The sequence below is a fragment of the Equus caballus genome, chromosome 12 (assembly GCF_041296265.1).
Source record: "Equus caballus isolate H_3958 breed thoroughbred chromosome 12, TB-T2T, whole genome shotgun sequence".
Lineage (NCBI taxonomy): Eukaryota > Metazoa > Chordata > Mammalia > Perissodactyla > Equidae > Equus > Equus caballus.
In genome coordinates this window covers 23713167-23729615 of record NC_091695.1, presented here as the reverse complement: position 1 = coordinate 23729615, position 16449 = coordinate 23713167, and the positions used below count along the sequence as shown (strand labels likewise).

The 16449-nt window shown below is 33.4% G+C and overlaps 1 protein-coding gene across 1 annotated transcript; it reads left to right on the top strand.

The window, feature by feature from the left end:
• The first annotated feature begins 2566 nt into the window (after positions 1 to 2566).
• Positions 2567 to 3478, top strand: OR4C199 (olfactory receptor family 4 subfamily C member 199). The gene has a single exon (NM_001391220.1). It carries the CDS (start codon positions 2567 to 2569, stop codon positions 3476 to 3478), a length of 912 nt encoding a protein of 303 aa, NP_001378149.1.
• Positions 3479 to 16449: the final 12971 nt, after the last annotated feature.

Genomic DNA, 16449 nt, shown 5'->3' with positions numbered 1-16449 from the left:
ACACACATTCTTGCATTGTAAGCAATAATATGTAATAATATAGCAAGGGCTATAAAGAAAGACTTCAGAGAGCAGAAGAGTGACTTTCCCTTCTCACAGGCAATCATTGAAGGCCAGCTAGAGGATGTTTCTCAGCAGTTTTGTCCTTAAATTACCAGAAGATTGAAGTAGCTAGAAATGGAAAGGTGTTCCAGAAAGAAAGGAGAAGGCAAGATGAGCTTGGATATGCTGCACTTATTTATTTTTAATCTTTGGCTTCCACTTTAATTCCATTATAGACATTTCACCTGATGCATTTACTAATCTTTGTATGCTCACATTGCCTCATTAACATATCCTGACTATACATAGACTTCAACAAATATTTGTTGACTTGGGAAGTATAGTCTCCCTTTTCTAGATGGTGGAGTATTATAGATTACAAAATTCATCCCTTTGTTCAAGATACAAAGAAAATCACTGAAATATACTTGAGGGCACACAACAGGTTTTCCAAAGAAATTCCTAAATATGTAGCTAAACTAGTCTGCATTGTTTGTAACATGAATGGATAGAAATTGGCTTTACAGCTGCAGATATGGGTGGAGAATTTTAAAGTCATCTGAAATTATTGATTAAATATTTGATTAGCACAAAATTATTAACAAGTTAAGTAATCACATATATTTATTATTCTCAATTTATCTTAAATATATTTGTCCAAATGGAAAGGAATAAATAAGCTTGTCCTAGAAAATGACAGGCGAATAGGATTCAAAACTGTACACCCAAAACGGTGGTCAATATCATGGAACATTGAAGTGACAGAGACTTTCACATCATCTTGCTCTCAATGCCTACCATATTTTCAAGGGCCAATGTTTTACAATACATCACTCTTTTAAATGAATAAAGGAAACAGTGAACTTATTGTAATAATTAAGATACCAAGACTCAGTTCCCTTATATTTTAAGATTTTACTCAAAATCTCACAGTGCAAAGAGGTCTTTTTTTTAAGCTTTGTAAAACCAAACTGAACAATGTCATGAAAGAGTTTCCCTAGAATTGTTTTTGATTTGCAGGAATAAGTGATATTTCTGCTCTGTTGAGGAGAAGAAAATTGACCAAGGGAGAAGAAAAAATGTGTAAGGCAAATTTTATGTCTATTTAGTCTATCATAGTCTGTGCTTTTCCTACTTACAGCTTTCAAGACAATGTTTTGAAGATTGAATGGGACTGAGGAGGAGCAGAATAGAATAAATGTCTTCCAGATTATATTTAAATATATGATATTTCAGTTTATATTTTTATTTGTCACTTCCAGCATCAGCTTCACTTGAAAGATCTAGAGAAAAGTTTTGTTTCTGGAAGTGAAACCCATGAGAATAATTTTTTTCAAATGTGAAAAAAAAATCATTGAAAGAAGTGACATTCCCAAGTTAAATAATCAATGTCTTTGCCAGGAAAAAAAAGTAAATTAAATGAAGAAGTCAGTAACTGACTCTATACACTATACCTCTTTTTTTTAAAAACTACATCTCCCACCCTCTTTGCCTTCTTTGCTCTGTTCTGGGAATCATGTCTTGCAGATACTTGAAAAATACAAACACTATTTGGAATACAACTGTGATTGCGCCCTACACTAACCACTTAGTAAAACAACCTGCAAACAATCACCCCAGATCTGAGATGCTTAAGCAGAAAACAGATACTATAGAGTAATAACCCACCCTCCTTTCTTTAGAAATGTAACTTCAGGGACTCTGTGCTAAAGGGCAATTTTCAGAAATTGTAAAAAGAAATATAGAAATGGGGAAATGTGATATATTGTCAAATATGAAAGAATATTCATTTTTGTTCATTGATATTTGTTGATTACAAAACGTCAAAAACATTCTTGAAGGTATAGCAGATTACTAAAAGCTGTAAGTGTTTCCAGTTCCTTTTTTCAAGCTATAGTATCTGAGAGTAAGTGTTCGGGAAGAGTTGGAACATATTAAATTTATACATATATGCATATATATATAATATACATTTTGGATTATATATGTATAATAAATGCATCATACATAAATATATGTATAAATAAGACATTGTTTATGGGTTTAAGAGTGGTGTATGACTCAATATTTCTATCACAAACCTCCAAGGGCACTCAAATATTTCCTAAATGCCAAGTGACACACCATGCAAAACATGGGCCCTGAGGTTTTTTAATAACACAAAAAAGAAGGAAATAACAAAACACAGCTCTCTCTCACAATTATACATTAAATAAATTGGCAAAGTTAATCAAAATCATATCAAAGCTAACAAAGACTTTTCTTTCAAAAGTCCTGTAGGAAAAAATCACATCATAAGCTTATTTGAAACTCCTTATAACAGTTCTGAAAGTGTTTGTTAAAAATTAAGGAACAAAGTATTAGCATGAATTATTTAAAAAATCACAGATAGGATGTCCTCCAAGAGGAATATTTATTTTTCCTTAAAATGTTCCATAACATTGCCTAACACATCATAAATTAATCCCTCATTTTTTGCAGATGAACCATTTTACACTCATCCTTTCTCTTCATTCATGAAATCATGCGGCTGAATAATAATGTGACTGAGTTCATTCTGCTTGGGTTGACCCAGGATCCAGTTAGGAAGAAAATAGTGTTCATCATTTTCTTGATTTTCTATTTGGGGACCTTGTTGGGTAACTTGCTGATTATTGCCACCATCAAGACCAGCCAGGTACTTAGGAGTCCAATGTATTTCTTCCTTTTCCACTTATCCTTATCTGATACCTGCTTCTCTACTTCCACAGCACCTAGAATGATTGTGGATGCACTTTTGAAGAAGACCACTATCTCTTTCAGTGAATGCATGATCCAAGTCTTTACATTCCATTTCTTTGGCTGTCTGGAGATCTTTATCCTAATTATTATGGCCGTTGACCGCTATGTGGCCATCTGTAAGCCCCTGCACTACATGACCATCATGAATCATCGAGTTTGTGGTGCATTGGTGGCTGTGGCCTGGGTGGGGTCCTGTGTGCATTCTTCAGCTCAGATTTTTCTGGCCTTGAATTTACCTTTTTGTGGTCCCAATGTGATTGATCACTATTTCTGTGACTTGCAGCCTTTGTTGAAACTTGCCTGTACAGACACCTATGTGGTCAATCTGCTCTTGGTGTCCAACAGCGGGGCCATCTGTACGGTGAGTTTTGTCATGCTGATGTTCTCCTATGTTATCATCTTGCATTCTCTGAGAAACCACAGTGCTGAAGGGAGGAGAAAAGCCCTCTCCACCTGCGTTTCCCACATCACTGTGGTCATCTTGTTCTTTGGTCCTTGCATATTTATATACACACGCCCTGCAACAACCCTCCCCATGGACAAGTTGATAGCTGTGTTTTATTCAATTGGAACACCTTTGTTCAACCCTCTGATTTATACACTGAGGAATGCTGAAGTGAAAAACGCTGTGTGGAAGTTATGGAGCAGAAGTTGATCTCAGATGACAAAAGACGGTTAGAAGTTTCTCAGTTTTCTTCATAGTCTGAATTGACCTAGAAGAAGTCCCTAGAGAATATTATCTTCTTATTGTGGAGTTAATATAATACTGTCTCAGGCTATGAGAGCTAGTTCCTTCAAGACTGTAAGTAATGTGAACACATATACTAGTTAGTATTGAGTCAATTTTATGTAGAGGAAAATATACCGTGAAGTATAAACAAGTTGTACAGCCCATTACCTTAGATGTTGCTCACCGCTGTGCTTCTGCCTCTCTCGCTTGCTTAGCCTCACTGTGGATTTCATCTAGTGTGTTCCCTGCCTTTCTTATGCTGCCTCTGGTGTTTCTGCTTCCAGATACTCTCACCTTTTATGCATATTACACAGCCTTGTAACTTTTAAGTCTTCCAAACCTTTTCATTTATTAAACAATTGTCTCATCACATTTGATCATGGACTTTCAACTTAGTTGTTCTTTCTGACTAGTACCAGATTCAAATAACTGTAGAAGCTCCATGTGGTAAAGGATGATATATATAATCTACTAATCTCCTTTTAAAATATTGGGCATTTACTCCAAATTCTTACCATGTGTTTACCTAGATCCTTCTAGGAAAATGATGGAACATAGAGAGGAAATTCATCCTTCTGAGACAGATCTTTGATCTTAGTAAGGTTTTGACTGTTAGGTTTATACTCAGAATACTATCATTAATAAAATCTACTTTGATGCTTCTAACTTAATTATTTCTAATTTGGGGGATGGTATTAAGGTTTCTCTTGAATCATACCAATTATGGTAATTTTTTAATAGTATCGGGTTATGATTGTAGCATAGATGGTCCAAATTAAGGATAATATATTTATATGGGCTGGAAGAAGACAGTGTAACCAGTTGGTGTTAGTGTATTTCAGAATATTAGTAGATTAGAACAATGAATGAAATAGCTCAGAGGAGGATATTTAGACCTTGAAACAGAAACATTTGTATCACAGATATGAACAGTGAATTTATCTTTTGGGGGACAAAAAAACCTGTGGAAACAGAAAAAAAATAATAATGGTTGCCAGGGTTTCAGAGGGAGAAGTAATGGGATGAATAGGTGGAACACAGGGGAATATTTGAGAAGGGGAACTACTGTATTTTATTCCCTAATGGTTGATACATGATGTATTGTATATGTCAAAACACATAAAACTATACAACACAAAGAGGAAACTCTAATAAAAATTATAGACTTTAGTAAAAATGTATCAATATTTGTTTACCAGTTGTAACAAATGTCCTGCACGAATGCAAGATATCAGAAACTGGGAAACTGTGAGGCAGGCAGGGTGAGTACATGGGAACTTTGCATTTTTTGCATAACTTACTCTAAATCAAAACCGAACTAAAGAATAAAGTCTATTTCAAAAGTTATACTTGCAACAGAAAGTTCAAGTATTCACTACCATGTTTAAAAGAATTTATTTGAATATATATACAATTCATTATATAATTACATACTTTATTAAGCCACATATTGATACTCTCAAATCCTTTACAGTTTATCCTAGTATGCTATACAAATATCATTAATGAGTACACAATATCATATTTTCTGTGGGACATATTATTTTTTTTAACTTGAGGAGTATTATTTTAAATTTGCATGCATTAGTTTGAATGCTGTTGCAGATCAGGAATAATTTGCATTACAAGGCTTTAGCTATCTGTATTACACAGGATAGTCATTAATACTTTATAGTTACATGTCTAAAAGGAGTTTTTCTCTATTTTATTTCTTTATTTTTTATCTTTTTCAACATACTAAATTCATGGACATGTTACAGTTAATAAACACAGAATATGACATAATTTTTTAAATAGTTTAAATCTCCAATAATAACAAAAAGAGTTTGAGTTTTTACTACAAATTTATTCTATCTAGATTTATCTTATATTCTGAAAGGAAGTAAATGTAAAACTTATGCTTTCAAAGCCTCAGGCAGGATTTTGCATTCTAAAAGTGTCTGAGAAAGCTTAGAGTCTAAAACTAAATTTTTAATTTACTAGAAAAATATTTTATACAAAATGAAAGCAAAAACATGTATATTCTACCACCTTCTTCTTGCTATGCAATATTCTAGAAGTTGAAAATATGATAGTGAAGAAAAAACAATATTCATGGTATCATGGAGTTTACAGTGTGATGTACTGAAGATGGATAATAAAAAAAGATGAATATTTAATATACTAGGGATTTAAATAATGCCTTGAGTTAACATAAAGCAAGGTAATTGAAGAGTGTGATGGTGGCAAAGTTAGGGGTAAAGATGCACACATTTTAGGATAGGATGGTCAAGGAAGGTCCAAATGATTAGTTGACTTTTTCAAATAAGACCAAAATTAGTGCTTCTCAACCAGGGGACATTTTGCCCCACAGAGTACAGTTGTCAAAGTCTAGACTTGTTACTGTTTGTCAAAACGATAGGAGTGGGGGATGGGCACTGCCACTATCGTCTGGCGCGTAGAGTTCAATGATCCTGTTGAACAACCAACACCACACAGGAAAAATCCTTATAACAATGAACTATCATACTGAAAATGTCAATTGTGCCAAATATGGGAGCCTCTGACCAATATGAACAATTCTTAAATCTATCAGCAGGGAGAGAGTTCTGGGTAGATGAAACAGGAAAGATAAGTAGGATATGCTTATTATAGACAAAGAAAATCAAATATCCCAGTCTGTCTAGAGAAAGGGAATAAGAAAGACAATACTTGAGGATGACACCAGAAATATCGTGGGGAAGTTCATTTTATAGGACTACAGGATTTTATCTGGAGTGAAACAGGAAAACAATATTTGTGGCATGATATGAGTTATGTTTTTATAGGATAATTTTGAATGACTTATTGAGCATTGTAAGTGGAAACTGGGATATTAGGAAGAAAGTGCAATAATCTAGAAAAGAGATTATGATAGTTTAGACCAAGTGAGTAGCAATATATGGTGAGAAGAAGTCTGCTTATGGATACGGTTTTCATTGTTGATGAGAATGTAACATGGTGCATCCACTTTGGGTAATGTTCTACATGGTTATCATAAATTAAACATACACTTATCACATGCCCCAACAATTCCATTCTTAGCTATTTATCCAGGAGAAATAATATGTTCTCAAATGCCTTGTACTATAATGTTCACAGCAGCTTGGTACATGGTAGTCAAGAACTTTAAATAACCCAAGTGTGCATTAATAAAAAGAAGCATAAATTGCAGTATATACATACAATTGAATCTTCCTTAACAATAAAAAGGAATTAACTACTGATACACACAACACCATTGATGAATTGCAAACATTTTTCTGAGTTAAAGTCTTATTTAAAAGAGAATTTTTTTATGGTTTCATTTATATTAAGGTCTAAAACAGGCAAAAGTAATCTTTGGTGGAAAAGTAAAATAAAACAACAATTGCCTATATGGGGTGAGGGAGTGGGTATTGTCTAGAAGACAGCATGAGGGAAATTTCTGGGGTAAAGAAAAATTTCTAGATCTGATAAGTACCAGGTTATACAGGTGTATTCATTTGTAAATGTTAAATGTTTGAAAAATTTTATAATAATACGTTGGGGAAATAAATTTTCTTGAGTATCCAATAGTACTAGCCATTTTATTTTGTTAGTTTTGTTTTGTTTTATTTCTGTGAAAAAAAGGTGGCTTTTATTGTGTTTGCTTCCAATAATTTTTATTGCATTTTCATGCAGTACTTATCCTTTGATGGGAGCAATTATCTATTCTGTTTATTTTTCACTTTTCTATCACAATATACCATTACCCCCAGTTATTATATACCCTTCATAGGGCATTATTTTTAATAGACGTATAGTGTTTCCTCTTACCAAGCACAACAGTATTTTAGCCATTCTTTTACTGCTTGAATTTTATGTTGAGTTGTATTTTTTACTTTACTGAACAACTTTGTGAGAAGAGATTTTTTCCACATTTATAATCATTTAGATGATAGCATCTCATTCAGTTAATTATATTCAACAGAACCTGAGGTTCACTAGATATTAACAATGATTCTTTTCATACTTATCCATATTAGACCCAATAACTCTCTGATATCTTATTTTAAATGACCAAGGTATACCTCGTCCTTTGGCCTCGACTGAAACTTGGAAGACAAAGACAGTAAAGCTGACCTCCACAAACATGAAACAATGAGAAAAAGAAGTCAAGTTCCCAGATAAACAGTCAGCCCTGCCCGTATTATAGACTGTGACACTAAGCAGACTTGTTCCCTAGGTGCCAGGAAAGATACGTGGAAAGGTAGAGAGAGACCAAATCCTGAGTTCCAAGGGAGAAAGAAGAGAAAAAGAATTAACTTAAAGAGAAAGTTTTGCCCAAGAGAGCAATGTGGATTTAAGAGATGAAGCCTCAATAAGCCATTATCAGATGTTTGCAAATGAACCAGGGGCAGACAGAATATCAGCAATGATGCTGACATGATTTGGTCACTCTGTAAGGAGTGTCTTTTCAATATTTCTCCATTTTCTTAAGTTCTATTAATCCTTCAAGTTTCAATTCTGATACTATTTCCTACAGGAACGAGTTCATTCTAAGTTACTAGCCAGTCATTACACTCAGCACAGCAAATAAAATCATATCCAAACAGGATGTCTCCATCACTGAAATGAAGTTATTTAAAGCCTAATATATCATTAATATCAATAACTACATTAAAAGTAATAATCAATAATCACATTAAATGTGATTTTAAATATAAATTTAACTTTAAATATCTAAATAATGATAGATATTGTCAGAATGGTTTAAAAACATGACAAAACTTTCTGCTCTCTACAAGAAACTTTCTTGACATATAACCATATTGTTGTTATAAAGTTGATATAAAGTAGAAGGATGGCAAATATATACTATAGAAGTATTAATAAAAGAAAATTAAGAGTGGCTTTATTAATATCAGGTAAGGCAGACTCCAGAACAAAGAAAACTACCAGAAACAGAGAGGAACACTGTACTGATAAAAGAGTCAATCCACCCAGAAAACATAGCAATCCTCAATGTGTGTGCACCAAACAATTTACTGCAAAATATGAAAAAGTAACAAGGGAATTGAAAGCAGAAATAGACAAATCAAAACTCCTCTCTTAAAAATTAATAGATGTATACAGAAAATCAGCAAGGATAAAGAAGGATATCACAATCTACTATTGACACTTTAGAACACTCCATCTAACAGCAACAATATATATTTCTTTTTCAAGTGCCTACAATACGTATACCAGGAAAGACCATATGGTAGGCCATAAAACTTGTTGATGAAGTTGAAAGAATTAAAATAATACAGAGCATGCTCTCCAATCACAATGGTGTAAAACAATATAAAAAAATCACTGAAATCAAGAATGAGTTCTTTGAAAAGACAAGTAAATCAACAAAACTTTAGGGAGATGAACAAATTTAAAAAGAGATAAGAATCAAATGGATAAAAGTTAAAAAGAAAGATGAGACATCATAGACAATGCTACAGAAATTTTTTAAAAAATCATAAGGGACTATTATGAACAGGTATAAACCAACAAATAGATAATCTAGAAAAAATGGATAAATTCCTAGAATATACAACATACCCAGAATGAATCAGGAAGAAATCAACAGACTGAACAAAACAATAGCAAACAGGAAATTGAATCACTAATTAAAACTTTCTGACAAACAACAGCCCAGCACCAGCTGGCTTCACAGATGAATTCTACCAAACACTTAAAGAAGAATTACTATAAATCCTATTTAAACTCTTTCAAAAACAGAGGAGGGAATGATTCCTAACTGTTTTTCATGAGGACAGCATTATCCTGATTCCAAAGGCGGACAAAGGCATCATTAAAAAAGGAAACCAAAAGCTTATATCCCTGATGAAATTACTTACAAAAAGCCTAAACAAAATATTAGCAAACTGAAATAAACAGCACATTAAAAAACTCATACACCATGATCAAGTGGGACTAATCTCTGGGATGCAAGACTGGTTTGTGATAGGCGAATTAATTAATGTGATACTCCACACTGACAGAATGAGGTTAAAAATCTCATTATCATCTCAATAGATGCAGAAAAAGCATTCAACAGAATTCAACATGTTTTTATAATAAAAACTCTCAACAAATAGAAATAACTGACCTCACCATAATAAAGTCCATGTATGAAAAGCCCACAGCTAACATCATACTCAAGAGTGAAAAACTGAAAACTTTTCTTCTAAGATCAGGAACACGGGAAGGATGCTCATTTTCTCTATTTCCGTTCAATATTATACTGGAAGTCCAAGCCAGAGCAATTAGACAATAAAAAGAAATAAAAGCCATCCAAACCACAAAGAAAAACGTAAAATTATCTCTGTTTGCAAATGACATGATTTTTCATGTAGAAATCCTAAAGATTCCATAAAAATCTGATAGAAATAGCAAAGGAATACAGTAAAGCTGCAGATTACAAAACCACATACAATTGTTTCGATATACACTAACAACTAATTCTCTGAAAATAAAATTAAGAAATTCCATTACAATAGTATAAAAATAATAAAATAGTTATGAATAAACCTATCAAATGAAGTGAAAGATTATTACACTTAAAAAGACAAACCATTGATGAAAGAAATTAAAAACAAATGGAAATACAGGATGTGTTCATGGATTGGAAGACAATATTGTTAAAATGTTAATACTATTCAAAGTGCTTTACAGATTCTATGCAGTCCCTATCAAAATTCCAATGGAATCTCTAACATAATTTTTTAAAAATCCTAAAATTCACATGGAACTACAAATCTCCAATTGGCCAAAAGAGTATTGAGAAATAAAAATAAAACTGGAGTCATCAGACTTCCTGATTTCAAAATATATTACAAAGCTATAGTAATTAAAACAGCATGATATCGGCATTAAAACAGATGCATAGGCCAATGTCACAGAATAGAGACCACAGACTCACCCATGCATATTCTATAAATAGCTCTTTGACAAGAGTAAGAAGAATATACAATGGGGAAAGGATAGTCTCTTCAACAAATATGTTGAGAAACTGGATAACCAAACCGTATGTAAGAAATTGGACACTGATCTTACACCATACACCAAATCAATTCAAATGGGTTAAAGACTGTAATGTAGGGCCTAGTGCCATAAAACTGCTCGAATAAAACTTAGGTGAAAAGTTTCACGACATTAGGCTTGACAACAATTTCTGAAAAAGACACAAAAGTACAAGCAACAGAATCAAAATAATGAAAGTGAGACAACATCACTAAGCACAGCAAAGGAAACAGTAAACGAGTGAAAAAATAATTTTCATAATGGGAGCAACCATTTGTAAACCATATATAAATGATAACAGATTAATATTGAAAATATACAAAAATACTACAACTCAATAGCAAATAACTAATAACAATATATGGTCAAAGGATTTCAACAGACATTCCTCCAAAGAAGACACGAAAACTGCCCACTGATATATGAACAATCAACATCACTAATCATTGGAGAAATACACATCAAAACCACAATGAGATATCATCTCATACTGTTAAGATGGATTTATCAAAATAACAAAGATAAGAAGTGTTGGTGAAGACATAGAGAAATTGGAATGCTTGTACACTGATGGTCAGAATGTAAAATTAAGCAACCCCCAAGAAAAATAGGATGATGGCTCTTTAAAAAATTGAAAATAGAATTACATGTGATTCAGCTTTCTATTTCAGGGTCTGCATATTCACAAGTACTGATATCAGGACCTCAAAAGGGTATTTGCACTCTCATGTTCATTATAGCATTATTCACAATAGCCAAGATATGAAAACAAACCTTGACAAATAAATTGATAAGAAAATTTGGTGTTTACATACAATGGAATATTATTCAGTCTTGAAAAAGAAGGAAATCCTCTCATATGCAATAACTCGGATGAACCAGGAGGACATTATGTCAATAACGTCTGTACATAGAGGCACAAATACTACCTGATTTCATTTGTATGAGGTATGTATAATAGTAAAACTTAGAAATAGAAAGTAGAATGGTAGCTTCTAGTGCTTGGAGAAGGTGGAAACAAGGAGTTGCTTTTTGATGAGTATAACTTTCACTTATGCAAGATAAATAATTTCCAGAAGTGTGCTGTAAAACATTGTGCCTATAGTTAGTAATACTACATTGTGTACTTAAAGTTAGTTAAGAGAGTAGGTCTCATGTTATGTTCTTACCACAATAAAAATATTACAAAAATAAATAAAAATTTTAAAAGAATTGCTTTATCTCAAAAAATATAAAAGTAGTAAAATATAAAAACGAAGATATACAGATGACAAATACCATACAAAAGATGATCAACATGATATGTCAGTAAAGAATTACAGTTAAAGCAATGATAAGATGTCACTATGCACCTATCAGAAGCCAAACCCAAAACACTGACAACAATAAATGCTGGCAAAGATGTAAAGCACAGGAACTCTCCTTCATTGCCCATGGGAATGCAAAATGGTAAACCACATAGCAAGACATCTGTTGGTTTTTTACAAAACTAAAAACCAAAACCTGTACACAGATGTTTATAGCAGCTATAACTCATAATTTCCAAACCTTGGAATCAATCAAGATGTTCTTCAGTAGGTGAATGAGGAGATTGTCTTATATCCATAATGGAATGTTATTCAGAACTAAAATTAAATGTGTTATCTAGTAATGAAAGAATATGGAGGAACCTTAGATACATATTACTAAGTGAAAGAAGACAATTTGAAAGGCCACATATTGTATGATTCCAATTACATAATGTTATGGAAAAGGCAAAAGATGGAGAAAATAAAAAATATCAGTGGTTGACAGAGGGTGGAGAAAGGAAAGGATGAATAGGCAGAGCACAAAAGATTTTAAGACAGTGAAATTATTGTGTATAATATTATAATGGTGGATAATGTCATTATACATAGGTCAAAACCCATACAATGCACCAGGATAGGGGTAAATCCTAGTGTAAACTATGGACTTGAGGTGATAATGATGTGTCAGATTCCTTGATTGTAACAAATGTACATCTCTAGAGAAGGATATTAGTAAAGAAGGAGGCAGTATATGTGTGGTGGGTGTGGCGCAGATAGTATATGGGAACTCTGTTTTCCACTCCAATTTGCTGTGAACCTAAAACTCCTCTGAAAAATAGTCTATTGCAAATGTTATGTTTGCATCAAGAATTGAAAAACTGTTAAGTTTTGAACCTGATTAAAATTAAAATTGTCTGCTCTGTGAAAGACACTGTTAAGACAATGAAAAGACTAGCACAGACTAGGAGAAATTATTTGCAAAGCACATATCTGACAAAGGACTTATATCCAAAATGTACAAAGAACACTTAAGATCAACATTAAGAAAACAAGCAACCCGATAAATGAAACGGGCAAACTATGTGAACAAACATTCACTGAAGAAGATATATTGATGGAAAATAAGCATATGAAAAGATTATTATCATATGTCATTAGAGAATGAAATACCACACAAACTTATTAGACTGACTAAATCCCAAATACTGACATCACCAAATGTTGGTGAGGATATGGAGACACAGGAACACTCATTCATCTCTAGTGGGAATGCAAAATGATACAGTCACTTTGAATATAGTTTGGCAGTTTCTTACAAAGTCAAATGTAGACTTACCATGTGATCCAGCATTGTGTTCCTAGGTATTACCCAAATGAATTGAAAGCTTAGGACTCTGCTAAAAATACGCTCTGTCTTTCAATAGATGACTGGAGAAACAAACTGCAAAACACCCATAGAGTGGAATATTATTCAGCAATAAAAAATGAAGTATCAAAAAACAAAACAACAGGATGGAACATTCAATGCCTATTGCTAAATGAAAGAAGACAATCTGAAAGTCCACAAACTTTAAGATCACAAATGCATGGTATTTAGGACATAAAAAACAATGGATACAGTAAGGAGATTAGTGTTTGCCAAGAGTTGGGAAGGAGGAAGGAATGGGGATGATAAAACACAGCACAGGGGATTTTTAGAAGGGTGAATCTATTCTATATAATACTGTAATGGCGGATACCTGTCATCATATGTTTGTCAAAACCCATAGACTATGCAACAACAGGAGTCAATTCTAATGGAAACTGTGGACTTTGGGTGATAATGATGTGTCAACCTAGATTCAGCAATAACTAAAAACTTTATATAACATAATGCAAGATGTTGATAACACTATGACACTGGACTGTGGGAACTTAGTACAATTTTCATTCATTCTGCTTTAAAACTAAAACTGATCTCTAAAAACATCAGGATACCTGTTATCTTAAAATTGAGGCATGGGCAGGGTAGAGAAGGTGCTCAGAAATAGATGTACTTATGGGTAATATTTTATTTCTTGTGATGATTGGCAAATTTACAAGTAGTGATATTAGTTAAATAAATGTAGAAGAATAAAATATAAAATGAGTAAAATAAAATGTGGTAAAAATAACTTGGATATTAGTGAATTCTACAAATAAAATTTTACTATAAAACTTTTTTTTTTTCTGCTTATCTGTTAGCACTTCCTTCTTGCTGGTTTTCTCCACTCATGGTGAGCAGGAGATCCAGATCTGTTCTCTCAAAGACTCTTTTAGGAAAAAAAAGAATGACTCTGTTTAATAGTCCAAACAAAAGTAATGACTGTGTTTCATCTGCCAACAGATCCCTGACACAATTACAGCCACGGGGAAATGTTTCTGATCAAACTATCTAGACAAACTCATATTTCAACCTTGTGAGATAACTCCACCTAAACCTTATATACTGAAAAGTGGAGAAGTTGTACTTTCTCAGAGGAAAATCAAGATTCAGTTATTGAAGAAGGAAAATAGACTCCTCTCAGGGATGAACAATCAGGGCCCACTAAGGCAGCTTCTGCATCTCATGTTTAACCATCATTATGAATCAGGGCAGATGTGTCTGAAAATCTTTTTAGATTTGTGCAGCAAAACAGCAGATGTCCTCCAAATGTTGACTGTATCCTCCTTGATGTCGCATTCCTCACCACATCATGAAAAATATGCATGCTGTTGAAGAGACAACCTGTCATTTTCAATGTTCCATTTGTTGTTGTCTTCCAGTGCTGTTATTCTAACTACTCAAGTCACACCCAAGTAAGGTGTTCCTAGAAGACCATTTGTTGTGTCCCAAGACCTGACCTCACTTCTCTGTGCCATCCTTCCAAATTTGTGGTCTTGATAGTTCAAAATAATTTATTTTATTTCATTTACCACTATCTAGATAATTTTGGAAAACATAATAATAAACTGTTACTCAATTTCTTTTTTAATTGAGTTTAATTTGCTTTATTCATTCATTCACTTACTAAACAATTGACTACTAATTGCATGCTATAAAACATTGTTTGCTCAATACTTACTGTGATAAAGATATGGAGGAAAACAAGACACTCATGATCTCTGTCCTCTGTGAGTTCCCACCGTTTACAGAACTGGCTGAGAGCCTGAGGAATAAAAATGAAACACCTATTTTCCAGCCTGTATGCAATATTTTTCTATTTTGAATTTCTCTAGTCACTGATCAGTTTAGTCAGGATTTGTGTGTGTGTTTTAGCCACTACTACTCATGTGGCCTTCTCAGGCAGGACCCTCTCACATAGATTGGAAAGTCCATTCCTTTGGGTACCATATCACTACTCTTTCATGATTTTATGCATGACTTTTGAACATTCATTTTGAGACCATTCTGGGATTTTTTTTTTTAAAGTTGGTGTAACCCTACCTTTGGTACTTGGTCCACTTCTCTAAACTCCCTGTTTCTCCCCAACCACATGATTTAAGCTGTCATTTACCAGTAACGATTCACAAATCTAGTTCTACAGTCCTAACTTGAAATTCATACTTTAAAAAAGAAACCTATCTACTGAAAATTTTCACCTATAAATCTTATGGCTACCTGAATTTCAACTCGTCCTCAGTGTTTTACCATAAATTCTAGGCACCTCAACATGAGATGCCATTACTTAGCTATTAGAAATGTTTTTCATTATCATCACTTTATAGTACTCTCTGCTTTTCAGTTTAGGGTAGTGTAAGGAAAATGTGTAGAAGGAAGACAAACCGTGGAATGAAACAGTCATTGTCAACACTAGAATCACTATATGTATAACTTAGGCAAGCTTCCTAACTTCTGTGACTTTCAGCTTTCTCTTCTATGAAATGGCATTATTAATACCCACCTAATGAAATGGTCATTTGAACTCAAAGATATGACATAGGTAAAGTGGCAAACACAGGGCTCAGTGTATAAAAGGTATTCTTGGTGAGAAAAATTGTTTCAATAAATTGTATTCCTTAATATGTATCTTTTTACTAACATGGGTTAACAAAGCAAATGGAAATGAATTTGAAAAAAAGTGAGATGTTAATTCAGCATGCAAAAATAGCTTTATATACATATTAATCATCAGATCGCTTCTGATAAATATGTAGTTCCTTGGTGAAGAATGTCTGTTTCAGGCACTACATTGACTTTCCTGGACTGAACTTGCAAATAAATTACAAGAACTGGATAACTTTGTTTCCTAATGCAAGGTGAGGCGACTTAGGGCACTGGGTGGGAGCAGAGTTGTTTCTTGGTGATCTACTTTCTCTTCTACCAATGATAAAATTTCTTCTTCTTGTTCTCCACCATCCATTTATATTTTTCCTCTTTCTTACATTGCAGTTGTGGGCTTTCATTCCACGTTCCTTTCTCTACATGAAGCCCTGTGCCACTCTCCCCGCAGACACCATCATGGCTGTGTTTTACTTGGTGGTCACACCTCTCTTAAACCCCAGCAATTACTCCTTCAAGAATGCTGAAGTGAAAAATGCTGTGAGGAGACTGATGGAGAGGAAAACGAC

Coding starts and splice junctions, on each gene's coding strand:
- OR4C199 (NM_001391220.1), top strand. CDS start 2,567: ATGCGGCTGAATAATAATGTGACTGAGTTCATTCTGCTTGGGTTGACC.